At 47.8% G+C, this 27,410-nt stretch overlaps 6 protein-coding genes and 1 long non-coding RNA gene across 9 annotated transcripts; 6 read left to right on the top strand and 1 right to left on the bottom strand.

Annotated features, from left to right (window-relative positions):
• The first annotated feature begins 1,411 nt into the window (after positions 1-1,411).
• Positions 1,412-2,703, top strand: LOC135576543 (feather keratin B-4-like). The gene is made up of 2 exons (XM_065042745.1): positions 1,412-1,636; positions 1,943-2,703. Exons 1-2 carry the CDS (start codon positions 1,529-1,531, stop codon positions 2,258-2,260), a joined length of 426 nt encoding a protein of 141 aa, XP_064898817.1. The 5' UTR covers positions 1,412-1,528; the 3' UTR covers positions 2,261-2,703.
• A 1,807-nt stretch (positions 2,704-4,510) lies between these two features.
• On the top strand, positions 4,511-5,731 carry LOC135576545 (feather keratin B-4-like). Its single transcript, XM_065042748.1, has 2 exons — positions 4,511-4,641; positions 4,970-5,731. The coding sequence occupies exons 1-2, from the start codon at positions 4,534-4,536 to the stop codon at positions 5,285-5,287; spliced, it is 426 nt and encodes a 141-aa protein (XP_064898820.1). The 5' UTR covers positions 4,511-4,533; the 3' UTR covers positions 5,288-5,731.
• Positions 5,732-7,541: 1,810 nt separating this feature from the next.
• Positions 7,542-8,818, top strand: LOC106146041 (feather keratin B-4). The gene is made up of 2 exons (XM_065042746.1): positions 7,542-7,760; positions 8,088-8,818. Exons 1-2 carry the CDS (start codon positions 7,653-7,655, stop codon positions 8,403-8,405), a joined length of 426 nt encoding a protein of 141 aa, XP_064898818.1. The 5' UTR covers positions 7,542-7,652; the 3' UTR covers positions 8,406-8,818.
• Positions 8,819-10,597: 1,779 nt separating this feature from the next.
• LOC135576542 (feather keratin B-4-like) lies at positions 10,598-11,836 on the top strand. The gene is made up of 2 exons (XM_065042743.1): positions 10,598-10,752; positions 11,080-11,836. The coding sequence occupies exons 1-2, from the start codon at positions 10,645-10,647 to the stop codon at positions 11,395-11,397; spliced, it is 426 nt and encodes a 141-aa protein (XP_064898815.1). The 5' UTR covers positions 10,598-10,644; the 3' UTR covers positions 11,398-11,836.
• Positions 11,837-13,703: 1,867 nt separating this feature from the next.
• LOC106146042 (feather keratin B-4) lies at positions 13,704-14,949 on the top strand. The gene is made up of 2 exons (XM_065042741.1): positions 13,704-13,850; positions 14,184-14,949. The coding sequence occupies exons 1-2, from the start codon at positions 13,704-13,706 to the stop codon at positions 14,499-14,501; spliced, it is 465 nt and encodes a 154-aa protein (XP_064898813.1). The 3' UTR covers positions 14,502-14,949.
• Positions 14,950-16,561: 1,612 nt separating this feature from the next.
• Positions 16,562-27,142, bottom strand: LOC135576550 (uncharacterized). Of its 2 annotated transcripts, none has more exons than XR_010468339.1 (2): positions 27,102-27,142; positions 16,562-17,319 (listed from the first exon to the last, which is right to left on the bottom strand). It is a non-coding gene; the product is annotated as an uncharacterized LOC135576550 (long non-coding RNA). The 2 variants fall into 2 exon arrangements; XR_010468340.1 differs by having other exon boundaries at positions 16,562-21,519; positions 27,102-27,131.
• LOC102087795 (feather keratin 1-like) lies at positions 17,684-19,894 on the top strand. 2 transcript variants are annotated; one of them, XM_065042753.1, is made up of 2 exons: positions 17,684-17,827; positions 19,088-19,894. In XM_065042753.1, the coding sequence occupies exon 2, from the start codon at positions 19,109-19,111 to the stop codon at positions 19,451-19,453; it is 345 nt and encodes a 114-aa protein (XP_064898825.1). In that variant the 5' UTR covers positions 17,684-17,827; positions 19,088-19,108; the 3' UTR covers positions 19,454-19,894. The 2 variants fall into 2 exon arrangements, with proteins under 2 accessions (XP_064898825.1, XP_064898824.1); XM_065042752.1 differs by lacking the exon at positions 17,684-17,827 and adding an exon at positions 18,329-18,352.
• Positions 27,143-27,410: the final 268 nt, after the last annotated feature.

The following is a 27,410-nucleotide window of genomic DNA, read 5'->3' as shown; positions in this document are numbered from 1 at the left end:
ACCTTGCATGACCTCTGACCCACAACACTGAAGTGAGTGCACGTATGAAGTATCTTTCTGTGCCTTTAAAACCAGAGAAAGCAAAGAAAGAAATGTTCCAGGATGCAGCCATTGTTTCCTCCTGCCTTCCAGCCATGAACAGCAAGACCAGTGACATCAGGGAAAAAGTACATTTGCTCATGCGTGGAGTTGTCATGTACTTGGTGTGGTCAACTCACTGAGAACACAGTGGCGAGTTCTGCTGCAGGGGATAAGCTGCCTGTCCCTTCCTCCCACATGCTCTGGCCCTCCACAGATGATATTTTGCCCCATGCACCCCACTCCTACTTCAGGTGGAGCAAGGAGCATCTCCTGTGTTTTCCCACACCCTGTGGGAACCCCTCTGGTGTCATTCCCCACTGCTAAAGCCCTGTCTTCCTTGAAAGACAGCCACTGTCACCAGCCTCCCTATGCCCTGCGGTGCAGGAAGGCCCTTGGGAAAGGCACTCTGCGTCTACAGTGCTGAGCTGTGCTGAGTTGACAGCAGAAGACAGGGAGCGTGAAAAGATCATACGAGGCAGAGACGGCAGCATCTGCAGCATGGGATCAGAAAGAGCGGGGCGTGGCAGAGCACGGGAGCCTTTGGGCAGACCTTCACCACGGGTACTGACTGCGAGACACTCAAGGTGTGCCAGAAGACTACCTGTGGGTTTTCTGGGGCAGGGATGTGGTTGAAAGGAGCGTCAGAAGAAAAGAGAGATTTTGCACTGATACCATGAATGTAAGCTTCCTTGCTTGAAGGAGGAATTCCTGCCCCACTGTTGTTGTGATAGATGGAGCCAGTGTCCTGAGTCCCAGGTGCACAGGAGACTTCCTCTTCCCACAAATCAGTGGCCTGAATTCAGGAAGAAAACACTCAGTAGCCCTGATGAGCCTCACCTGGGGGCTCACACTCCTCCCTCTCCCCTCTGACCCAGGGCTCTATTTAAGCTCATGTCCTGAGCCCTGAGTTCTTTCTTAAATTTGGTGGCAGGAGTGTAAGCCTCCTGTTGCTCTGCAGATTTGGTTATGCCTGGTCAGGAGTCCCATTGTTCTGGACCGTAAGTTGCCCAGTGATTTCTGAGACTTTTCTGGGGTCTGTGTGGGAGTTATGGCTCTGGTCAGCAATGAGTGGGCTCTGTTGGGCCAGGTTACCCTCACTGGATCTGCTCCTGCTGTGTGGACTGAGTGCGCTGCTTGTTGTCAGTCCTGCTCCATCACCACAAACTTGGTGGCTGAGCTGGCCTCTGGGCTGCACCTGCCTGCTGTGTCTGCATTTTCCTTGCTCAGGTACTGTGCATGGTGATCATTTTTCTAATATTTCTGTGCAATTTGTATTGAAAACGTACTGGCCTCTAATACTGCAGCTTGAAAGGATTCTGTGTGGCTGAATGGACAGGTCAGGAACAGGGAAATGAAAAGACAGCGTTTCAGAGAGCATAAGCAGCATCCCCATTTCTTTAATTGTGATGCTTTGCATGCAAGATGAGCTTGTTGGTAAACACGTTACATGCACAAAGGGTGGCTCTGGGCCTGGGGCAGTCTGGATCTGTATAAAAGCCAGTCCAACTTTAGGCTCCTCGTCCACTTCTCTTGTCTTCTCCTCTTTGGTGAACAGGTGAGTTACAACCTCCATTGCCTTTCTCTTCCTTTCTCTTGCTCTCCTGTTTGGCTTCTGAACTTGATAGAGCTTCATTTGACACTGGCTAGTTTTTGTGACTCTCAGCTCCTTGCCACTGCTATGGGAGGTGGGAGAAGACCTTGGGTTTCTTTGCAGGGAATCCTTGGAAATTGGGGCACTTTCATCTCTCTTTCTCCCTATGCAGCCTGTCCCTGCTCCCCAGCCTGTCCCTTTTCTCTTCCCGAGAACGCTGTCCGGCTGCACCTCACATGCTGCCTGTGCTTTCCCTGCCCTCTCTCCCAGGTGAACCTCCATCTCGCAGCCATGTCCTGCTACGACCTGTGCCAGCCCTGTGGCCCAACCCCTCTGGCCAACAGCTGCAACGAGCCCTGTGTCAGGCAGTGCCAGGACTCCCGGGTGGTGATCCAGCCCTCTCCTGTGGTGGTGACCCTGCCCGGACCCATCCTCAGCTCCTTCCCCCAGAACACCGCTGTGGGATCCTCCACCTCCGCTGCTGTTGGCAGCATCCTGAGTGAGCAGGGAGTGCCCATCAACTCCGGGGGCTTCAGCCTCTCTGGCCTTGGTGGCCGTTCCTACAGCAGAAGGTACCTGCCCTGCTAAAGCCGGGCTGGACATCCAGAGCTGCATTGACCAGAAAGCCCAAGGCCTGGTGCTGGTTTGAGGACGGATCTACTGATCTGGGGTTCCAGATTGACTGATCATCCTTGTACCCTGCTGCAAAAAGGGAAGGGAATCAAGGTGCCAGCCCTTGCTGTCTGGAAACATGGCCAAGTTATGTTGTCTTCTTCAGCTGTTTTCTTCCCTGCATATTGAGTCCTTGTTTTCTCCTGCTGTTTTGTGCCACCATTTCACTCTGCAGCAAGCTGAGATGCCTCCCGGCCATCATCCTCTCCCTATGTGTGTAGGAGGAAGACATGTGGCCCACGGCTGTGAAGGGGTGCCTGACTGTTAGCTGCCCTTGTAGCAGCCTGCATGTGGTCCCTTCCATCATGCCCTGCTTTGTTTCATTCTTTAGACTCATTAAAATTTATGTTGCATTGTGAGTTGAGACTCCTCATGTGCCTTCCCTCCTGGGGTGCCAAGCCAAGCTGAGCGGGTAAAAAGTGAAGCAATGTGGGAGGAAGTGGGTGGATGAATAAGAGGCTATGGTGGACCTTCCCCATGCTTAGAGGAGCTGAGTACCCTCAAGGGCCACAGTCATTGGAAGAGAGATGCAGCAGTGGAAGGGTGTGTGGTAGTGTCTGAGACTGGGAAGGGTGGCTAGGAGCTCTCCCAAGGGATATGTGAGCAACAACTGAATCTGGATACTGGCTTCCAGTTGATGAGGCAAGCCATTAACCTGCTGGAAGACATTTCTCTGCAAGCCAAGACCCACCTTTCCAAGGCTCTGATTGTGTGTTATCGCCTGGATTGTGTCCTTCCCTTTTCTCCTCCAAGCACTTCTTCCAAGCCCTGGAACTGGAGGAATTCCCAGAGGAGTTGAAGTACTTTGTGGAAGCCAGCTCACCTGCATAAAAGGAGATGAGGGTGCTTGGCTAGGTTTTGTCACAATAGGGATGGGCTGAGCATAGATGTTTAAAATGGATAGGGGAGAGGGATGGACACACAGGGAAGATCCTCTGTCATCTGAAGGGGATGGATAGTGGTGGTGACAAGTCCAGGAAACTCTGTGGACACTAGAAGGAAGCAGGAAAGTCATATTTGCCCACAAAAGAGCGGTGTTGTGGACAGACGCACTCAGTGTTGTGGAGTCCTTTTGCATGTGTCACTGTGTTCTGAAAGGATGCCAGTCTGGAGCAGATGTGCAGTAACTCCTCCTGAACAACCACTCAGCTGCTGAGCAGGCCGTGTCAGGAGAGGTCCCAAACAGTGATCCTTTTGTCCCTCAAACAAGACCTCAAAATGTGGAGACTGAGGGAGCTGTACCCTCTGTTCTGTTCTTAGTCCCTGCATCCCGTGCCCTTGTCCTGCAGAGGCAATGCTTTGCTTCTGTGAGTCCGACAATGCTTCCGGTAGAGAAGAAGGCAACTCCATGCCGTGCTCCTCCAACAGTCCTTGTACAGACGTGTGGACCCTGTCTGCTGCTGAGCAGGGCTGGGTGTCCTGTGGAAAACGTGCCGAGTATCTGGCCATGACGGGCGTGCCAGGTCTCTGGATGACCAAGGCAGAAGTTGTGGCAAAGACAGGGACGGGAAGAGGGATGTGCATGGATTGGCCAGCATGTGCCTTGGACACTGGGCTGCCTCGGGCACTGGGCTGCCTCCAGCTTCACCAGAGGTGTTCAGCAGAGAGTGCTGGGAGGGGAACAGCCTTCGTTCCTAACCAGTAGTACTCTGCTGCTTAAGGCAGCTAGGGATGAAGGAGAGAAAGCAGATGGCAAAAAGAGCCTAGCAAGCTTATGTTGAGGGCAAAGATCAATCTAAGAGAGAGTCTAAAACCCAAGAGCAGAGGTGCCCAGCCTAGAAAGGGGATACCTACTACAGTGTGAGTGAGCACCGCATGAGGGAGAGTGACTGATGGCGTTGACCCTTGTATGGGTATGTCCAGGTCGAAGCCTCAGGTTTAGGAGGAGACCTACCTCGTTCGTCAGGAAACACTTTGAAATGAGGCCTTGGAGGGCAGGAGACTGGCATCACCTTGCGAGGCAGAACACTCCTCATCACTGGCTGCAGTATCACCCTCTGTTGAGCAGTCACTTGCCTGGAAACATTTTGGCCTCTAATACTGTCACTTGAAAGGAGCCTGTGTGGCTGAGTGGACACGTCAGGAACAGGGAAATGAGAAGGCAGCATTGCAGGGAACATAAGCAGCGTCCCCATTTCTTTAATTGTGATGCTTTGCATGCAAGATGAGCTTGTTGGTAAACACATGACATGCACAAAGGGTGGCTCTGGGCCTGGGGCAGTCTGGATCTGTATAAAAGCCAGTCCAACTTTAGGCTCCTCATCTACTTCTCTTGCCTTCTCCTCTTTGGTGAACAGGTGAGTTGCAGCCTCCTTTGCCTCAGTCTTTCTCTTGTCCTCCTCTGTCTTTTGGCCTTACCTGGGTCTTTTTCTTGATGTAGCTTTTCTGTAAGCCTTGTTCCTTGATTCTGCTCCCAGCATCTCTGTTCTCCTTGCCACAGTGGAGAAAGGTGCAAGAGGGTTTTGACGATGTTTCTAGGGCCCCCTTGGGAACTGGGGCACTTTCATCTCTCTTTCTCCCTATGCAGCCTGTCCCTGCTCCCCAGCCTGTCCCTTTTCTCTTCCCGAGAACGCTGTCCGGCTGCACCTCACATGCTGCCTGTGCTTTCCCTGCCCTCTCTCCCAGGTGAACCTCCATCCCGCAGCCATGTCCTGCTACGACCTGTGCCAGCCCTGTGGCCCAACCCCTCTGGCCAACAGCTGCAATGAGCCCTGTGTCAGGCAGTGCCAGGACTCCCGGGTGGTGATCCAGCCCTCTCCTGTGGTGGTGACCCTGCCCGGACCCATCCTCAGCTCCTTCCCCCAGAACACCGCTGTGGGATCCTCCACCTCCGCTGCTGTTGGCAGCATCCTGAGTGAGCAGGGAGTGCCCATCAGCTCCGGGGGCTTCAGCCTCTCTGGCCTTGGTGGCCGTTCCTACAGCAGAAGGTACCTGCCCTGCTAAAGCCGGGCTGGACGTCCAGAGCTGCATTGACCAGGAAGCCCAAATCCATGTGCCGGACTGAGGACGGAGCTGCAGGCCAGGGTTTCCAGATGGGCTGAGTACCATCTTGACCTCCTGCAGGGGAGGGAGGGATTCAAGGTGCCAGCCTGTGCTGTCTGGAAACACAGCCAACTGATGTCTTCTTCTGCTGCTGCTTTCTTCTCTGCATCACGAGTCCCTGTTCTCTCCTGTTGTTCTGTGCTACCGTTTCGTCTTGAAACAAGCTGAGCAGGAGTCCTACTCTTCATCCTCTCCCCATGTGTGTGGAAGGAAGAAGCATGTCCCATTGCTGTGAAGGGGTGTCTGACTGTCAGCTGCCCTTGTAGCAGCTTGCACAAGGTCCCTTTCACCATGCAATGCACTGTTGAATTCTTTAGACTTATTAAAGTTTATGCTGCATTGTAATTTGAGTCTCCTTGTGTTCTTTCCTTCCTTGGATGTCCATCCAAGATGTCCAGGTTGAAAAGTGTTGGTACACAGGGTAAAGGCATAGCTAAATGTGTGTCATTGTCTTGGGGAATTCAGAGGACTGCAGTCCCACGGAAATGATCACTGGCTAGGGACTGCCTTTTCTGTGAGATGAAGCCATCCAAACCACGCACATCATTTGGGCCTGAATACCAGACATCCTGTGTCCCTCATCCAGCTCAGTGATGGTTTCCATGGCTCTAAGATGGGTGTTGTATGTGGCAGATTGCCCAAGTGTTTTGTTCCTTCACTTCTGTCCCCAGACTGCCTCTTTGTACCTCCAGGCCCCTTTCTGAATGACTGAGCAATGTTGGCAGCAGTGCAGAATCACATTTGGCACCTTGCATGACCTCTGACCCACAACACTGAAGTGAGAGCACGTATGAAGTATCTTTCTGTGCCTTTAAAACCAGAGAAAGCAAAGAAAGAAATGTTCCAGGATGCAGCCATTGTTTCCTCCTGCCTTCCAGCCATGAACAGCAAGACCGGTGACATCAGGGAAAAAGTACATTTGCTCATGCGTGGAGTTGTCATGTACTTGGTGTGGTCAGCTCATTGAGAACACAGTGGTGAGTTCTGCTGCAGGGGATAAGCTGCCTGTCCCTTCCTCCCACATGCTCTAGTCCTCCACAGATGATATTTTGCCCCATGCACCCCACTCCTACTTCAGGTGGAGCAAGGAGCATCTCCTGTGTTTTCCCACACCCTGTGGGAACCCCTCTGGTGTCATTCCCCACTGCTAAAGCCCTGTCTTCCTTGAAAGACAGCCGCTGTCACCACCCCCTTGTGCCCTGCGGTGCAGGAAGGCCCTTGGGAAAGGCACTCTGCGTCTACAGTGCTGAGCTGTGCTGAGTTGACAGCAGAAGACAGGGAGCGTGAAAAGATCATACGAGGCAGAGATGGCAGCATCTGCAGCATGGGATCAGAAAGAGCGGGGCGTGGCAGAGCATGGGAGCCTTTGGGCAGACCTTCACCACGGGTACTGACTGCGAGACACTCAAGGTGTGCCAGAAGACTACCTGTGGGTTTTCTGGGGCAGGGATGTGGTTGAAAGGAGCATCAGAAGAAAAGAGAGATTTTGCACTGATACCATGAATGTAAGCTTCCTTGCTTGAAGGAGGAATTCCTGCCCCACTGTTGTTGTGATAGATGGAGCCAGTGTCCTGAGTCCCAGGTGCACAGGAGACTTCCTCTTCCCACAAATCAGTGGCCTGAATTCAGGAAGAAAACACTCAGTAGCCCTGATGAGCCTCACCTGGAGGCTCACACTCCTCACTCTGACCCAGGGCTCTATTTAAGCTCATGTCCTGAGCCCTGAGTCCTTTCTTAAATTTGGTGGCAGGAGTGTAAGTCTCCTGTTGCTCTGCAGATTTGCTTATGCTTGATCATGAGTCCCATTGAACTGGACCGTAAGTTGCCCAGTGATTTCTGAGACTTTTCTGGGGTCTGTGTGGGAGTTATGGCTCTGGTCAGCAATGAGTGGGCTCTGTTGGGCCAGGTTACCCTCACTGGATCTGCTCCTGCTGTGTGGACTGGGTGTGCTGCTTGTTGTCAGTCCTGCTCCATCACCACAAAGTTGGTGGCTGAGCTGGCCTCTGGGCTGCACCTGCCTGCTGTGTCTGCATTTTCCTTGCTCAGATACAGTGCATAGTGATCATTTTTCTAATATTTCTGTGTAATTTGTATTGAAAACGTACTGGCCTCTTATACTGCAGCTTGAAAGGATTCTGTGTGGCTGAATGGACACGTCAGGAACAGGGAAATGAAAAAGCAGTGTTGCAGGGAACATAAGCAGCATCCCCATTTCTTTAATTGTGATGCTTTGCATGCAAGATGAGCTTGTTGGTAAACACATGACATGCACAAAGGGTGGCTCTGGGCCTGGGGCAGTCTGGATCTGTATAAAAGCCAGTCCAACTTTAGGCTCCTCATCTACTTCTCTTGCCTTCTCCTCTTTGGTGAACAGGTGAGTTGCAGCCTCCTTTGCCTCAATCTTTCTCTTGTCCTCCTCTGTCTTTTGGCCTTACCTGGGTCTTTTTCTTGATATGGCTTTTCTGTAAGCCTTGCTCCTTGATTCTGCTCCCAACATCTCCGTTCTCTTTGCCACAGTGGAGAAAGGTGCAAGAAGGTCTTGACGATGTTTCTAGGGCCCTCTTGGAACTGGGGCACTTTCATCTCTCTTTCTCCCTATGCAGCCTGTCCCTGCTCCCCAGCCTGTCCCTTTTCTCTTCCCGAGAACGCTGTCCGGCTGCACCTCACATGCTGCCTGTGCTTTCCCTGCCCTCTCTCCCAGGTGAACCTCCATCCCGCAGCCATGTCCTGCTACGACCTGTGCCAGCCCTGTGGCCCAACCCCTCTGGCCAACAGCTGCAACGAGCCCTGTGTCAGGCAGTGCCAGGACTCCCGGGTGGTGATTCAGCCCTCTCCTGTGGTGGTGACCCTGCCCGGACCCATCCTCAGCTCCTTCCCCCAGAACACCGCTGTGGGATCCTCCACCTCCGCTGCTGTTGGCAGCATCCTGAGTGAGCAGGGAGTGCCCATCAACTCCGGGGGCTTCAGCCTCTCTGGCCTTGGTGGCCGTTCCTACAGCAGAAGGTACCTGCCCTGCTAAAGCCGGGCTGGACGTCCAGAGCTGCATCAAGCCAAGCCATGTGCCGGAATGAGGACTTTTCTGCTGGCCAGGTTTTCTGGAGGGGTTGATCACTGTCTTGCCCTTCTGCAAGGGATGGGGGAAGCACAGTGCCAGCCTGTGCTGTCTGGATATACGGCCGACAGATGTCTTTTTCTTCTTCTCCACATCATGAGTCTCTGTTTTCTCATGCTGTCCTGTACCACGAGATCATTCTGAAACAAGCTGAGTGGCTCATCAGCTTCGCCCAATGTGTGTAGGAACTAAGACGTGCATCCAATTGCTGTGAAATGGTGCCTGTCAGCTGCCCTTGTAGCAGCCCGCATCAGGTCCTGTCCTGCATGCCCTTCCTTGTTTCATGCTTCAATTTCATTAAAATTTATGTTGCATTGTAATTTGAGACTCCTCATGTTCCTTTCCTGCGGGTTACCCAGCCAAGATGTCCAGGGGGAAATGTGATGCAATGGAGGGGAAGAGGTTGAGTGAAGAAGGGGCCATGGTGGACCTGTCTGTTGTGTAGAATCTGAATAACTTAAAGGGATACAGTCATTGAAACAGACAGGGTTCAGCTGAGGTGTGTGGATTTGCCTGGGTATAGTAAGACTGGCTAGGATCTCCCCCCAGGGACATCTGAGCAACAAGGGAATTTGGATACCGGCTTCCAGTTGATGAAGCAATCCATTAACTTGCTGGGGGATGTTTCTGTGCAGGCTAACACCCACCTGGCCAAGGCTCTGATTGTGTGCTGCCTCTCAGAATGTGTCCTTCCCTCCTCTCATCCAAACTCTTCTTCCAAACCTTGGAACTGCACAGAGACCTGAAGGACATGCAGGGACATGTAGCAGCCAGGTCAAGTGAACAGAGGGAGATGTGAGTGCTTGGCTAGGCTTTGTCACAAGAGGGATCGGTTGAGTGTGGGTGTGTAAAATGGATAGGGGAGTGGGACTGACACACAGGGATGGTCCTCTGTCACCTGAAAGGGAATTTTTGTGTCAGCAACACATCTGGGTAAATCTGATGAGGTCTAGAAGGGAGTAGGAAAAACATTTTACCCCCCACTGGAGCAGTCTTGTGGTCAGAAGCATTTCAGTGTTGTGGAGTACTTCTGCGTGTGTCACTGTGTTCTGAAAGGATGCCAGTCTGGAGCAGATGTGCAGTAACTCCTCCTGAACTACCACTCAGCTGCTGAGCAGGCCGTGTCAGGAGAGGTCCCAAACAGTGATCCTTTTGTCCCTCAAACAAGACCTCAAAATGTGGAGACTGAGGGAGCTGTACCCTCTGTTCTGTTCTTAGTCCCTGCATCCTGTGCCCTTGTCCTGCAGAGGCAATGCTTTGCTTCTGTGAGTCTGACAATGCTTCCGGTAGAGAAGAAGGCAACTCCATGCCGTGCTTTCCAACAGTCCTTGCACAGATGTGTGAACCCTGTCTGCTGCTGAGCAGGGCTGGGTGTCCTGTGGAAAACGTGCCGAGTATTTGGCCATGCCGGGCGTGCCAGGTCTCTGGATGACCAAGGCAGAAGTTGTGGCAAAGACAGGGACGGGAAGAGGGATGTGCATGGATTGGCCAGCATGTGCCTTGGACACTGGGCTGCCTCGGACACTGGGCTGCCTCCAGCTTCACCAGAGGTGTTCAGCAGAGAGCGCTGGGAGGGGAACAGCCTTTCTTCCTAACCAGTAGTACTCTGCTGCTTAAGGCAGCTAGGGATGAAGGAGAGAAAGCAGATGGCAAAAAGAGCCTAGCAAGCTTATGTTGAGGGCAAAGATCAATCTAAGAGAGAGTCTAAAACCCAAGAGCAGAGATGCCCAGCCTAGAAAGGGGATACCTACTACAGTGTGAGTGAGCACCGCATGAGGGAGAGCGACTGATGGCGTTGACCCTTGCATGGGTATGTCCAGGTCGAAGCCTCAGGTTTAGGAGGAGACCTACCTCGTTCGTCAGGAAACACTTTGAAATGAGGCCCTGGAGGGCAGGAGTCTGGCATCACCTTGCGAGGCAGAACACTCCTCATCACTGGCTGCAGCATCACCCTCTGTTGAGCAGTCACTTGCCTGGAAACATTTTGGCCTCTAATACTGTCACTTGAAAGGAGCCTGTGTGGCTGAGTGGACACGTCAGGAACAGGGAAATGAGAAGGCAGCATTGCAGGGAACATAAGCAGCGTCCCCATTTCTTTAATTGTGATGCTTTGCATGCAAGATGAGCTTGTTGGTAAACACATGACATGCACAAAGGGTGGCTCTGGGCCTGGGGCAGTCTGGATCTGTATAAAAGCCAGTCCAACTTTAGGCTCCTCATCTACTTCTCTTGCCTTCTCCTCTTTGGTGAACAGGTGAGTTGCAGCCTCCTTTGCCTCAATCTTTCTCTTGTCCTCCTCTGTCTTTTGGCCTTACCTGGGTCTTTTTCTTGATATGGCTTTTCTGTAAGCCTTGCTCCTTGATTCTGCTCCCAGCATCTCCGTTCTCCTTGCCACAGTGGAGAAAGGTGCAAGAAGGTCTTGACGATGTTTCTAGGGCCCTCTTGGAACTGGGGCACTTTCATCTCTCTTTCTCCCTATGCAGCCTGTCCCTGCTCCCCAGCCTGTCCCTTTTCTCTTCCCGAGAACGCTGTCCGGCTGCACCTCACATGCTGCCTGTGCTTTCCCTGCCCTCTCTCCCAGGTGAACCTCCATCCCGCAGCCATGTCCTGCTACGACCTGTGCCAGCCCTGTGGCCCAACCCCTCTGGCCAACAGCTGCAACGAGCCCTGTGTCAGGCAGTGCCAGGACTCCCGGGTGGTGATCCAGCCCTCTCCTGTGGTGGTGACCCTGCCCGGACCCATCCTCAGCTCCTTCCCCCAGAACACCGCTGTGGGATCCTCCACCTCTGCTGCTGTTGGCAGCATCCTGAGTGAGCAGGGAGTGCCCATCAACTCCGGGGGCTTCAGCCTCTCTGGCCTTGGTGGCCGTTCCTACGGCAGAAGGTACCTGCCCTGCTAAAGCCGGGCTGAACGTCCAGAGCTGCATTGACCAGGAAGCCAAAATCCATGTGCCGGGCTGAGGACGGAGCTGCTGGCCAGGTTTTCCAGATGGGCTGATCAACCTTGTGCCCTCCTGTAAAGGAGAGCGGGAATCACGGTGCCAGCCTGTGCTGTCTGGAAACTCATCCAACTGATGTCTTTCTCTTCTCCTTTTTTCTCTGCACCACGAGTCCCTGTTGTCTCCTGCTGTCCGGCACCACCGGCAAATTCTGCATCAAGTTGAGAGGGTTCCTGCTCACCACCCTCTCTCTATGTGTGTTGGAGGAAGATGTGTGTCTCATTGCTGTGAAGGGGTGTCTGACCGTCAGCTGCCCTTGTAGCAGCCTGCATGGGGTCCCTTCCACCATACCCTTCTTTGTTTTATTCTTTAGACTTATTAAAATTATGATGCATTGTAATTCATGCCTCCTCGTGTTCCTTCTGTCTTGGGATTTCCAGCAAAGCTTTCCAGGGTGAAATGTGATGCAGTGGAGGGCAAAATAATGGTGTAGCCAAGGGACTGTTGTTGATTAGTATCTTGGAGTAATGGCAGGTGGTTATCCAAATGAATTATCACATGTTTAAGACCGTCCTTTATACATGACAAAGCTATCCAAAGGCATCCACATTCCTATGTCTTTAACATCAGAGTTTTGTGTCCTTCAGCAAACCCCTGTGATGCTTTCCATGGTGCCAAGAGTTGTGTGGTGTATAAGAGATGCCTAAAGACATGATGTATCCCTTCACTTCTTTCTCCAGACCATCTCTTTTTTGTCCCTCAGCTGCCTTTCAGAACTAGTCACCCATGTTGCAGAGCTGCAGAGTCACTGCATGGGAGATTGTAGGACCTGTGGCCCATGACAATGAACTGACGGCATTTAGTATGTCCCTTGTACATGGAATGAACAAAACAAAGATACATTTCAGAATGCAGCCATTGTGAATTCCTGCCTTTCTACCCTGAAGTTCAAGACCACACATATCATGGAGGAAAGTAACCTTGCCCATGTGTTATGTTGTCATGTATAATAGCTGGTGATGTAGGAGAGAAGCAGCTGCTTATCCCTTCCTCCCACATGCTCTGGCCCTCCACAGATGATATTTTGCCCCATGCACCCCACTCCTACTTCAGGTGGAGCAAGGGGCATCTCCTGTGTTTTCCCACACCCTGTGGGAACCCCTCTGGTGTCATTCCCCACTGCTAAAGCCCTGTCTTCCTTGAAAGACAGCCGCTGTCACCACCCCCTTGTGCCCTGCGGTGCAGGAAGGCCCTTGGGAAAGGCACTCTGCATCTACAGTGCTGAGCTGTGCTGAGTTGACAGCAGAAGACAGGGAGCGTGAAAAGATCATACGAGGCAGAGATGGCAGCATCTGCAGCATGGGATCAGAAAGAGCGGGGCGTGGCAGAGCACGGGAGCCTTTGGGCAGACCTTCACCACGGGTACTGACTGCGAGACACTCAAGGTGTGCCAGAAGACTACCTGTGGATTTTCTGGGGCAGGGATGTGGTTGAAAGGAGCATCAGAAGAAAAGAGAGATTTTGCACTGATACCATGAATGTAAGCTTCCTTGCTTGAAGGAGGAATTCCTGCCCCACTGTTGTTGTGATAGCTGGAGCCAGTGTCCTGAGTCCCAGGTGCACAGGAGACTTCCTCTTCCCACAAATCAGTGGCCTGAATTCAGGAAGAAAACACTCAGTAGCCCTGATGAGCCTCACCTGGGGGCTCACACTCCTCCCTCTCCCCTCTGACCCAGGGCTCTATTTAAGCTCATGTCCTGAGCCCTGAGTTCTTTCTTAAATTTGGTGGCAGGAGTGTAAGCCTCCTGTCGCTCTGCAGATTTGCTTATGCCTGATCATGAGTCCCATTGAACTGGACCGTAAGTTGCCCAGTGATTTCTGAGACTTTTCTGGGGTCTGTGTGGGAGTTATGGATCTGGTCAGCAATGAGTGGGCTCTGTTGGGCCAGGTTACCCTCACTGGATCTGCTCCTGCTGTGTGGACTGGGTGTGCTGCTTGTTGTCAGTCCTGCTCCATCACCACAAAGTTGGTGGCTGAGCTGGCCTCTGGGCTGCACCTGCCTGCTGTGTCTGCATTTTCCTTGCTCAGGTACTGTGCATGGTGATCATTTTTCTAATATTTCTGTGTAATTTGTATTGAAAACGTACTGGCCTCTAATACTGCAGCTTGAAAGGATTCTGTGTGGCTGAATGGACGCGTCAGGAACAGGGAAATGAAAAAGCAGTGTTGCAGGGAACATAAGCAGCATCCCCATTTCTTTAATTGTGATGTTTTGCATGCAAGATGAGCTTGTTGGTAAACACATGACATGTACAAAGGGTGGCTCTGGGCCTGGGGCACTGTGGAGCTGTATAAAAGCCTGTCGAACTGCATGCTGCCTCATTCACTTCTCTTGCCTTCTCCTTGGTGAACAGGTGAGTTGCAACCTCCTCTGACTTAGTCTTCTTTCTTTTGTTCTACTATTTTTCCTTGGCTTTGGTTGAGTCTGTTTCTTGCTGTAGCTTTTGCTGAGAGCCGGGTTCCTTTAACTTGCTCTCGTTGTCTCTTCTCTTTGCTTTCTAATGGAGAGTGGTACAAGAAGGTCTTCTTTGTGTTTTCAGGGACCCCTCTATGACCGGGGCTGGTAAGGGTCTCTTCCTCCCTATGCAGTCTGTCTCTTCTCCCAAACCTGTCCCTTTTCTCTTCCCGAGAACGCTGTCCGGCTGCACCTCACATGCTGCCTGTGCTTTCCCTGCCCTCTCTCCCAGGTGAACCTCCATCCCGCAGCCATGTCCTGCTATGACCTGTGCCGTCCCTGTGGCCCAACCCCTCTGGCCAACAGCTGCAACGAGCCCTGTGTCAGGCAGTGCCAGGACTCCCGGGTGATCATTGAACCATCTCCTGTGGTGGTGACCCTGCCCGGACCCATCCTCAGCTCCTTCCCCCAGAACACCGCTGTGGGATCCTCCACCTCTGCTGCTGTTGGCAGCATCCTGAGTGAGCAGGGAGTGCCCATCAACTCCGGGGGCTTCAGCCTCTCTGGCCTTGGTGGCCGTTCCTACAGCAGAAGGTACCTGCCCTGCTAAAGCCGGGCTGGACGTCCAGAGCTGCATCGACCAGGAAGCCCAAGGCCTGGTGCTGGTTTGAGGACGGAGCTGCTGGCCAGGGTTTCCAGATGGGCTGAGCACCCTTGTAGCCTCTTGCAAAACAGGGTGGGAAGCAAAGTGCTGTCTGGACACGTCGTCAAAATATGTCTTCTTTAAATTCCTATCTTTTATTACGCTCCTTGCATTTGAATTTCAGTTTTATTTGGCATGATGCTTTACTTTTAAATGGTCACTGAAGATTTGGGATGTTTGGTTTGGTTTTTTGTTTTTGATTTTTTTTCTTTGTTCAGGATAGAAGGAAAAGCAGAGTCTTGATTTCTGTTGGAATGGGTTAAGTGGCTTCTTTCCCCTATATAAAAATGTATATTCCTTGTGATTTGCAGAATATTTCTTGATGTTTTATCATTAAACTGGTGTTGCATCTGAATTTGAGCTTCATAGTTGTTTCCTTCTGTTTTTTCCATCTCTCTGGGAGGAATGTGTCACCATACAGAAATCATTGCAGAGGACCTTCTCAGTGGAAAATGTGAATTGAGTAATCACCACAATCAACCTCATAACAGTAATTTCAGTGTTGTTTACACTCTTATGAAGCACTGAACAGGTTTACATACATATTTCCCTTGATACTTTTTACTCTCATTAAAGCTGTGCTGCATCACAATCCAAGTCTCCTGGTGTTTGTTTGAAAAGCTTCTAGCAGCTCACATTTTGCAAAATTTCTTACTGTTCCCCTGTTTTATTAATTGGAAGCTACTTTTTCATGTTGACCAGAAATAAGAACCTGACTGATGACCTCTATGCCAAGGAATATTTCTGGAGCCAGGAAACATTGGGAACATTGTATATTCTAGGTAGATACTTTGCAACAAATAGAGGCATTTTGAACGGAAACTAATTAGGTGCATTGTAACAAAGCAGATACTATATTCAACATAGATACTTTGTCTACTTGTACTATAGAGTTGCTACATTTCCTTCCCCAATTTTGGCTCTCATAACAGGCCGTGCACTTCATCTGCCTGTTGTCAAATTCCTCTTGCTCATCAGAAGGAATTTCTGATGGCCGTGGCCTGAATGAGGTGGGACCCCAAGGAGAAAAGACCACAGGGAGTTTGGAGGGGAATGGTCGAAGAGGAGACCCGCTCCCCCTGCAAATCATTTTGGGTATTTTTTTGGTGATTCATGCCAGGCTATGTAAGGCTACTTAAACCTAGATTTGTAATTCATGTTGTAAACCGAGCTCCTGGTGCCTCTGTGGATCTTCATGGGTTGGTGCTGAAGCAGCTGGGTTTGGCAGAGGTATCTATGTATGCTCAGTGGTTGTGGAGTTAAATGACAGGCTGAATTTTTTCACCCCATGTGAAAACCTGTAACTTCGAATTTTATTTTGAGCACGAAACCTTCCCCTTCTTACTGGGATAGAAAGGCTTTAAATTAACGCATGTTAGTGCTGAGTCTCCAGCTCCAGAAAGTAGGCTGTGATCTTTTCCTTCCTAAATGACCAATGGCGGTAAATGTGAAATCAGGGACCTGGCATGTAATTGCAGCAAAATGCATGTGAGTGACACCTCACGTACCCCCTGGCAGAAAGAAAAGACGCCTTGCCAAAAGGGTTTGTACCGATGATTATAGGTAATCCCTTGCTATGAGGCAATGGATTACAAGTACCCATTGGTCAGCCCTGGTGGCACCAAGATGTAATTCTGCAATGACAGTGGGTCTGACACATGAGGCCATGAGTAGAGGAATACTAATTGCACTCCTGCAATTTGAAACATAATTAAAATCTGCATTTGAAAAAATTACTCGAACATATTTGGAAATTAACTAAAGCCCACCTTTTGTGGGCGTGGCTTATTGCAGAGGTTCTGGTGAGTAAATGATTCATTCCCTCTAGCATAAATTAATTTTCGTTGTTTTCTTCTAGTGTTCACCATTGGATTTCAGCGTAACAACCACACCACACCTGGCTCCTTGCAGAAACACTCCACAGAGCTGTATGCAGTAGTTAGTTACACTTATTTTTGACAAAAAGGGAAATTATAACATAGCATGTTTACATTTATTAGAATTCAAATATGGGTCGCGTATCTTACATTTGCACATAATATGATACTTTGCATGCCTAGCATGTTAATAAAAGCTTCTGATAAACTTTGAAGTTCTGAGGAACTTAATACCAAGCCAAACAAGTTTCTGTTCCCAGGGGATCTTCACAAAGACACTCCTAATTTAGGGATTATTTACATGTCTCCTTAGCTAAAGTGCTAGGAGAGCACAAACCTCAGTACTAATAACTGTGTCTAGGATTGCATATGTATTTTACCCCTTTACCATGTATTTTACCAGACACTGCAGTGCAACATATTTATGCATTTGGAAGTTAACCTAAAAACAGTTGCTGATGTTTTGAGGTCTGAGATAAGAATAAAAGTGGATTTGTGGTTTCTTGAGATAAAGAACTCCTAAGTGATCAGGCCAAGAATTAAAAACAGCCAGGAAAGATCCTGTATCAATAAGATTTGTGCTTCAGACTCTTCCAAAGAAGTGTTACCATTTGATATTGTCTTGTTAGACTGGACTTGTAATACTCTTTCTTTTCTTCTTCCCCTATGTCAAAGCAGTATCTTGAGTGTTTGTCCTAGTTGTGTCTCAGCCTTTGTACACAGCCGTAACTCTTTTCCGTCCTTCCCGACTCTTTACAGGGTTCTTCAGCGTCTTCCCCTTTTAGCAGCAATTGTCCTTCTCTCATTTTGGGCCTGGTGAAAATTGTGTGTGTATTCCTGCCCACTTTCTAAAAAAAAAAACAACATTCTGTCCTCACTTTTCCCGAAAAGCAGCTGGAATCCCCAGACTACAAGTGCTCATGGGTTGAATTCCAAAAGCTGAAATTCTTCACGATTTCCAACATTATTTACCTTGCCAAGGGTACAAAGGACTGCATTATGTAAATTCTGCTTAATCTCCTTTAATAACACCAGGCAGATCCAAAAGGGTTTTGAAAGCAGAATAAATTCTTCTGAATTAATCATTCTAGTATTCTCAGAAATTAACTTGTCCGAGAATATTTTAAGATGAAAGAAATTTGTGGTCAGATATACACGCCGCAAGATAAGGAAGTGAAGCAGTAATAAACACAAAGACTGAGGTAAAACGAACATGTAATCAGTAGTGGTGCATAAATAACTTCATACACAAAGGATGCACCAAGTTGTTGGGCAACTTGGGACTCAGTATAAAAACCTGAGCAACTCAAGGCTCTTCCATCCATTTCTCTTGCCTTCTTTGCCTTGGTGAATTAGGTGAGTCTGAACTAATTTATTCTCTCTTTACATTTTGAACTTTTGCCTTGATGATTTTGTAGCTTTTCCTCACTAATGTTGTAATACATTCAACCTTTTTTCCTCTGGGGGAGGAGAGGGTTTTCATACGAAAGAGGAAGTTTTCTATTGGTGATCAGTTATAAAAATCATTGAATAAAGCAGTTAGCCACAAGTTAGACTGTTAGGTCTATCTAATTGGCTTTGGGATCCAAACAAATTTTCAGGTCCTGTCGCTGAACAAAAAAATATCTGTAGTGCATTCTTGGGTCTTTTCAGAGTGTACTGCTCTGTGGAAAATTCAGCTAAGGTCTGAAGAGCAGGAGAACACGGGGATACTGGCAGTCCTGGGTCACCAACCCTCCATATAGAAAGCAATCATACCATGCCTGCCTTTGAAACTCAATTTGTAGTTCTTCTGCAGGGAAGGAGTGACCTTTAATGCATTTCTTCTCCATACTCCAAACAACTGTGGACAGATTTGCACTCTAGCAATTCTGAGATATGGTAATGATTTAAATATTAATATCAATACACAAAAATAAAAGTGTTTCTGAATTCAGCTGCCTGTCATTTTACTTCTTACTGAAAAAATTTTAAGTGCTTAGATTTCTATTTTCCACTTTCTAAAACTAGGTCCATCCAAGATGGACCATGCATGGGAATGAAATGGGAAAGGCTATTTGCTGTACTAGGAGGATGTTTGTCATCATTGAGCATTTAGCAAAGAGGCAAGCCTTACAGCAGGAATAATGAGCTGAGTCTTACCCATTCCAGCAGAGTGCCTTCACCTCAAAGCTACAGTCACCCCACATTTCTCCAGGATACACAGAGCCCTAACAGTTTTCCTGTGTGTGGCCACAGCTGCAAGGGGAAGTGGTGAAAGTGCCTTCTCCCAGGGCAGTATTATGGCCATGTGGTTCGGGCATCCTCTGCAATGTGGGCAAGAGGCTTTCAGTGCCTGTGTGTACACTGCTTCCTGTGCGAGCTGACTAACCACAAAGGCTTCAGGATAAGTTCCCAACTGAGACGCACCGGTGCTATCTTCCCCAGCAGTCTCCTTCAAGAAACTGCAAGCTCAACCCTGTTTTCAAAGTACTCTCAATCTGGTGAAAAATGTCATCTTTCTCCCCATGGAATCTCTTTTTAGTTTGTCATATATCCCCCTTATCAGAGAATTTCACCTGCACAGAGTTTTGGTTAAATATTTGTATTGCATTTATTTATGGTTTTGTGTTTCAGATTTATCTCCACCACATAGACATGTCCTGCTACGACCTGTGCCAGCCCTGTGGCCCAACCCCTCTGGCCAACAGCTGCAATGAGCCCTGTGTCAGGCAGTGCCAGGACTCAACAGTGGTGATCCAGCCCTCTCCCGTGGTGGTGACCCTGCCTGGACCTATCCTCAGCTCCTTCCCCCAGAACACCACCGTGGGATCCTCAGCATCCGCAGCTGTTGGGAGTGCTCTCAGTGCTGGAGGGGTCCCCATCTCCTCTGGCATTTCCCTGGGATTTGGAAGCTTTGGCTATCCAGGCCTGGGCAGTGGCTACAGCCGGCCCTACCGCCGCTACAACACCTACCGCAGTGGCTTCTACGGGCCATGCTGAAGCACGAGGAGCAAGCAGGAAGAAATGACCTGGAATGCTGAAGCAGGACCGAAGGCAGGACTGAGCTCAGGGCCATGGCTAGATGTCAGACACCCACAACCTGAAGTTAATGAAGCTGCGGGAGCTTGGCATCTCCTCAAACCAGGCCTTCACTTGTCTTTTGTTATGCTTTACTTTGTATTTCTAATCAAATGTCTTGTTCTCTTATGCTTTTTTGTATTTGATAATGAGTAGGTAAAAAAAATGTAATTATTAGAAATTGTTCTCCATGGCTGAATTAGTACAGTTGAACAATGAAGAAGGAAGATCTCGTTTTGCTGAGTATGTCACTGCTGGAGGGATGAGTGGGCACTGTCCTTAGCGGACCATGGAAATGTATTCCTTACACTTTGCATTGCTTCCTTCCATTCCTCAGCCTCATTAAATTTGTGCTGCATCATACTCTGAGTCTGCCCGTGTTTCTTTCATCTCCCAGCTGCTCTTCCAGACTGTCAGTGGTGAAACGTGTCCCTTTGGAAGTCGTCAGTTCCAGAAACAGTTGTGCAAATAACTTCATGCCAGTTGCCAAAGGAAATGGGTCAGATTTTGGTTGAATAAAAAAGTTTTTATTTTGTCTATACTGGTAAATCAAACCCAAGACAATTTATCAAAGGCTGGAAAGTGGTGATGTTCACCTGCAATGGGGATGTCTCCTGTTTTTGCATAAGGAGGAAATCTCAAAGCAAGCAAGCTGCTTCTGTTTGCACTTTAAAGGCCCTTCACCTACTCTACCATGGAGACTGAAAAAGACCCTTTAACTTTAAATATTGCTCTTTCATGAGAAAATACTTGTTTTGAGATGCTTGTCTTAGAAGGGGGATGAGAATGGGGGAACAAGCTGAATGGGGCAATAGCTGAATTGCAGGGAAAAACTCACTGAGGGGAATACAGTTTCTCCTTATCCTTCTGTAGGTGTAGAAAACAACAGCATCTACGTAGAAAAGAAGGCAGAGGGATGCAGCAGGAAAATCTACAGGGGCATGGGGAACACTGGAAATTGCAGGGACAAACTTTTTCTGAAGCTCTACCTCCACTTATCTGTTCATAGCTTGCTGCACGAACAGTGTGTATGTACCTGGAAGAAGATTGTGGCTCTCTTTACTCATCTGTGATACTTAGGAAAACCCTTTAAAAGAAGGGAGGCATCACGCTTTTCCTGAGCACAGCTGAACTTGCTCAGGGTAGAGGTTGTGGGAGAGAAGCAGCAGATGGTGCACCCCTCTGAGTGCACCCCAGAGCTTTGTGACAGGTGCAGCACCTCTTGCCAGCTGAGATCAGGCCCTGCTAAGTCTGGGAGGGGAGGAAGAGAAGGGTATGTGGTATTTTTGCAAGGGAATTTGCCTTCAAATTTGCTGGCCTGGCCAGCACTTCTGGGAGAAAGATACTAAAAGATTCTGAGCTATAACCCTTACTCAGTGTGTCTTTATAAACTGACTGCTATTTGTTGTGTCTAGTACATCTGAACTTTATTGGGCATTGCTTTGTTCTAGCTGCATCATCTGTGTTGTAAAAAAGGGTGTTCAGAGACTGGGAGCTTTGGTCCCCGAAGAAAGAAGAGTTGAAAAGCTCTACCTGCAGGCTCTGGATGATTCTGTGTCCTGTCATCCCACATGGCTCACGGCCTGATATCTGTGAAAAGTCTTGCTTGGAGTCTTTGTCTGTGTCTGTAAGACTGACGCTCAACTCTAATTAAAGCCAGGGAAAGATGCTGACAAAGTTATATTGACTACAGTCATTTAGTGGAGCTAAATTAAAGGAGGCACATCAGTTACATGAAAGAATAATTTTAAGGTGCAGGTTTTCTTAATAAACAACCAAAGAGCATGGAAAGTTAGCAGTTTGATGTTATAATACAATAAAAGGTTGGTCTTAATTTAATATGTAATATATTTTTTTGCAATCTCAACTGAAGCTGTTGCTTGATCACAGGGGGTGCATTCCAAAGAAGTCATCATTCATTTGCAGGTGTTACAAAATAGCTTTCTCTTACGGAGGTCAGCCTGCATATCTAACACAGGAAGTTGGTCCTGTAGGAAAAAAAGTAACATTCGTTGTTTTTGCAGGACACTAAGTCTTTGGTACTCCTGTCAGTGAAGATGTATTTCAATATCCAATTTTGTAAAGCTGAAACCAGAATTGTAGTTTCTGTCTTGCATTCAGGGGTGAGGGAAGAGTCAGGAAGGCTCTAAAGAGCAAGAGCTTTTATTGCTTTCTCAGGCTGCCCAGTCTGACATACTCTTGCACATTTATTAGCTGGTTCCTGCAGTTGTTGGGGTTTTGTTGTTGTTGTTTTTATTTCTTTCCCATATGGCTGCATTAGCACCAGTGAAATAGTTTTGTTCACTGTTTATTGTCTGGACTTATCCTGGCATTGGATGAAAGCCACAGTCCATGGTGTCTCTTTCATCTTTTTCTTTGCACCCTTTAAACGTGCCTGGCTCTACATTCTGACTCCACCTTCCCAAAATGGGGATGAGTGAAAATGCAGTTTGGTTAGGAAATTTGTCTGCTTTTTAGTGTTTTTGGTCACACTGGCCCATGGGAGTACCACCTGCTGCCAGAGCAAGAGCTTTTAAGTCCTGAGTGTGCAATTTGATCCCTGATAAGTGACCATGAGGTTTAGGATTACTACTACTCTTTGTAATATTCCAACAAGCAATTAACTCAAAGGTTTCAGCTCCTATAAGAGAAGATTGAGACAGCCAGGCTAACTCGACACGTGAGCACCTTCAGGAGAGGACTTGTTACTCATTTTATCATCACCATACCTTTTGATGAATTTGTTTTCAAAACCACATGCTTCTCTTACGATCAATAGTTAGTTACTGCTGTAGAGGAACATGTTTTTCACATTTTCATACTGTGTCTGCACATACTGTGTCTGTGGGTAAGAGCATTGGGGAAAGACTGGTAAATCCATCAGTTATCCATCTAGTAAATCTGCACAGCAACTGAAGAATGGAATGGGATTTTTAATATGCCATTTTGTGCAAATACTGATTTGTATTTTAAGTGAAAAAATGAAAGAACTCTAGCTTGTGACACCATATGATGTGAGGAAGTTTGTGAAGTTTATTAGTAGTCCTGGTCACAAATCTGGAATGCCCATCACGTTCAAATAGTGTCACATAGCTTCGCATTTTCTGATTATGCATTATTTGCATGTCTGAGCCATTGATGAAAATGTGTTCTGAACTTTGAAGGCTTTTGTTCTTCAAAAGCATACAATCACCATGTATTTCACAGGAGAACTTCATGAAGATACAGCTCAGAGATAATTTGCGTGTCTCTGCAAATTATCTCTTCACATTAGGAGACGAGAGGCTGGAACACTGACCCATGCTCTAAAGTCTGCTTATGCACCGTATGCAATTACTTTTTAATCTAGAAATTGTCTTTGAAAAAGAAATTGAAATGTTGCACATTGTGATGTTCTTTAAGACCATGCAAAATGAAGACAACTATTTGCTTTTGAAAGAGGAAAAAAGAACAAGAATATTACAAACTTCTGTGAGTAGCTACCATTAATTTGGAGTATAATTTTGTATAGTAGTGCAAGACACAGTAGAGGAAAAGAATAATTTAATGGCAAATGTAAAACTGTTTGGCAACTTTATGATGCCACAGGTAAGCTTCTGCAAATCTTTGAGTGCCAGTGTTTCTGAACAGCCTGAAATTCACATGCATCCTCAATCTGACCTGAATAATTTTCTTGGATTTTGACGTAGGAAGAAAGCTAAAACTAGTAGACTTCTTAGATTAAGGACTTTGACACTCAGCTTCCAAATTGAAGAGCTGTGCCTCAAATTCCTTCCTGGAATCATAGTACTTTAGTATAAAATGAATAGATCAGACTGCTGATACTCTTTCATCCTATCTCCTGAGTCAAGAAAGTAAAACGATGTATTCCCTCACATAATCTGTTTTCCAGTAGGCACCTTCAAGACCGGTTGACTGTAATCAGCTCTGCGAAGTGCTTTCTGTAACAAAATTATTTTCTGACTTGCTGTGGCCGTGTGGCTATTTAAGAGGAATTTTGCAAACCTACAGACGAATTCAGAGTCAGAAACAGTAGCTTCTGGCCTTTTCAGAGTGAGATGTGTGAAAAACTTATGCTCTCTATGAACAGTGAAGGGGGATTTCACAGGGGAGTTCACATAGATCTTTCCTAATATATATTAATCTGGGTCAACGTACATCACACATGTTGTGCCTAGGATGCGAAATAATTCCTTTAGTAACTCAGATGAATCAGTTGAGCTGACCAGGAACTACCTGGACACATAAGATTTTAAGACAAAAGAAACCTCTGTAGTGGAATGCATACATTATGATGAGAAAGATAAATCAAGGCAATAAATACAAACAGTGAGGAAATAAGTAAATCATCAGCTTGGAGTGTTTTGCATACAAGAAGTCTTTAACGATTGGCTGGTAAATAACTACATGTACAAAGTATGTCTCAGTTCCTCAGGCACTCTAGAACACAGTATAAAAGCCAGCTCAGAGCAAGCTGCTGCCATCCACTTCTGCTTTATTCTCCTTGGTGAAAAGGGTAAGTCTGAATCTGCTTAGTATCTTTCAGTGTCCTGAATTGTTGCCTTCATTGTATTTTATTTTGCACTGTTTTGTCTGAGGTTTGTGCTCTGTACCAGTGTGTGTGGATGACCTGCATGTAGCTCTTTCCGTAAAGAAGGTAGCTGCTCTTTGAAGGGTGGCAAGTGCTGGACACAGGACTTCATTTATGTCACTGGAGCATTCAGTTCCAGGATGTTTGAAGCTCTGCATGCAAATTGCTCAGCAATCAGAAGTAGGTGTGGAGAATCTGTACAGAGATCTGGGCTTTCTCAAAGCTTTATTCTAAAGATACATGAGTAAGCAGGCTCAGATTTTCAAAGGTCTGCTGAGCAGAATACTATGAAAATAATCCTCCATTTATAAGCACTTTGAGACTGGAAATATTTCAGTCATCTCCTTCTAAAATGCTCTGAATACTTTGGTACTGTTACTGCATACCTGTTACTGAAATATTGATAGTAAAGCTTCTACCTAGTCTGTTTGTTTATGAAATGATTTTGGAAATGGTCAACCTCCATTCCTCCACCTTCAGAAAAAGGCAGAAAGCTGCTTTCTCTGTAAGACTCATGTAAGAGGTAACAAGCAGGGAGAAAAGGGCATGATTAAACAAGAATTAGGCAGAATATTTGTTGTTTTGCTGTTTAAGAGACAAGCCTGTCTGTGGGGAGGATAACAGCCCCCTTTCACAGGCGGGTGTCATATTATTCAGGTTATACTTCTCACTTCTAGCTGCTGAGGAATAGTTTCTCCTTCTCTCTGTTGTGGGGTGAAATTTCCCCAAGCTGTATCATACAGGAGATCACAAGCCTTGTCCCTCGCTTCCCACCTGCTACAGGGCTGCACTCATCCTGAAGGAAGGTTGTGGGAAATGAGCTATCAAAGACTGCTCAGAACAGGCAGAGCAACGAGCTGTCCTCTGCAGCACTGAGGAGTTTAAGTTTCATTGAAATCTCCTTTCAACCTAAGACATTATTCCATTCCCCACAGTCTCTAGCTAGCCTCTTGCACTCTCCATCATCTTAGCAGCTTAATTACATGACTATAATTATAACTTCTGTCTTGTGTTTACTTTCTTCCCTGTGTTTCAGACTTAGTTCCATTCTGCAGACATGTCCTGCTATGATCTGTGTCCTCCCACCACCTGCAGCCCAACTCCACTGGCAAACAGCTGCAACGAGCCCTGCGTCAGGCAGTGCCAGGACTCGACGTATGTCATCCAGCCCTCCCCTGTGGTGGTGACCCTGCCTGGCCCGATCCTCAGCTCCTTCCCACAAAATACAACCGTGGGATCCTCAGCTTCTGCAGCTGTAGGGGATGCTCTCAATGCTGGGGGAGTCCCCATCTCCTCCGGCAGCTCCTTGGGACTTGGGAGCCTTGGATATTCAGGTCTAGGTGGCCTTCATGGGAGGTCCTACCATCGTTACAACCGGTGTGGGCCATGATAAAGTCTTGGGGAAAAACCACAAAGGAAAAACCAGAAACTTAAAAGTGTGATCCGGATGCAGGACTGAGCTCATGACCATGGCTATATGCTTGCTGACCACCCTCAGCTTTTTCCTAAGCTAATGGGACTGCAGAAGCTTGGCATTTCTGACTTAATGCCTTTCTCTGTTATCAACGAGGTGAAAAATGTAACTTCTGTTGTTGCATGTAGGAGCTGGATGCCCAGCTGTCAAGCATTGCCTTGAAATGGATGATGAGTTTTGCCCATATTCAACCCCATTGCTTTCTTACGCTGTACATTTTTAAAAATAATATTTCTCAGCCATTAAAACTATGGTGCATCATAATATCTGTCTTGCAATGTTCTTCCTCTCTCTTCCTCTTTGGGGCCTTCTCTGGGATAAATTTACCTGCGTGTAAGTTGTCTGTACCGGGCAGCTCTATATTTAAATCTTACCATAGCAGTTAGTAAAGAGGTAATCACAGATAAATGCAATAAATTAGCAATATCCCTTTTTTGGTAGGGTATATTTTCCTTTAGTCACACTTCTTCAAGTACAATATAAAAGAATCATTCTTGACTAACAATCAGCAGGGGAAAGCAGGGGTCCAAATGTTCTTAATACCATAAAACAATAGTAGCCAAGAGGACAAGGGGAAGATCCACAAATTGTAGAAATGGGATTTAAGAAGGGTTTATGAACTGCTTTTTTCTGCTGGTGTTAGGGATGGAAACTGGATACTAAAAGCTGAACTTCACAACCTCTAAGACTGTTAACAAAGCCACACTTAACAGGGGGATAAACAGAATTCTTATTGTAATATGCAGCAGAACTTTAAAGAGAATGCAAGTTATAGGAAAACAAGACAAACCTCTCCTGAATTGACAAAGTTTAAAATCCACACACTTTTTAAGTTAGTCCATGAAAAATATCCTCAACCAGCATAAAATGAGAACTAAAATAGGAAGAGTGGACATAGTTAATCCAAAAAAAAAAGCAGGTGAACGCTTTGAGGAGAGGAACCAGGGATATTCCAGCTATCTTTAGCCTGGCCCACAGCTGCTGCAGAGGAACCGGCTGTACGGGTGGAAGGAGTATGGGCTGCAGTACCCACTGCTGAGCACAGAGAAAGCTGAAATTGCATAGCCAAGAGGGGCCCTGGAGTTATACAAGTAACTGAAGGGGCTCCCCAGTCCAAGCTACTGCAAAAGAAAAAAAGCAATTGAAACTAGCAGAGCTGGTGCTGCTCCCATGTGGAGAAGGCTGGGCGAAAAAGCCCTGCCAGAGACTGTCTTGCTTTTGCTTTTCCCCAGCTCCTGCAAGTCCCACTGAAAGGCTCTCTCTCCCATGCCTGATGGCTGCCTGCATGACCCCGCACCAAGCACTGTCTTCCCTACCAGCCCACGGGCATCTCAGGACCAGCATATGACCTTCCTCAGATAGTGTGCTCTGGCTCCCAGGGTCTTCCCAAAGTGGGACAAGAACAGAAAGAGACATAATTGGGATGCAAAAAAACTTCACGGTGCCCAGAGGAACAGAAGATTGCCACAGCAGGGGGCCAGGAGGACAAGCGCTCGCAGACTTACCCTGTTCCCTGAGGAGAAGGCAGCCAGAGCAGTGCCTGGGAAAGCCTGGCAGTGGCAGAGCTTTTATAGCGGCCCTGCTGTGGCTCAGCACCGGCTGGGCCAATCAGCAGAGGCAGCACTCCCTCCTGCCTCCACCTATGGGGCTGGCCGCCTCCTGCCCCTCCCTGAGTCAGCATCCTCTTGCCAGACCAGCACATACCGCTTGCCAGGCTTTCGAGCCCTTTGTGCTCTGTGGGCTAAATGACAGCACGCATCCCCCAGCTTCTGAACACCCGCTCAGCCAAGAAATGTTTCCTCATGTCCAGTCTA

The sequence above is a fragment of the Columba livia genome, chromosome 28, assembly GCF_036013475.1.
Source record: "Columba livia isolate bColLiv1 breed racing homer chromosome 28, bColLiv1.pat.W.v2, whole genome shotgun sequence".
NCBI classification, from domain to species: Eukaryota; Metazoa; Chordata; class Aves; order Columbiformes; family Columbidae; genus Columba; species Columba livia.
The sequence above is the reverse complement of the archived record's forward strand: the minus strand, read 5'-3'. Positions and strand labels throughout refer to the sequence as shown.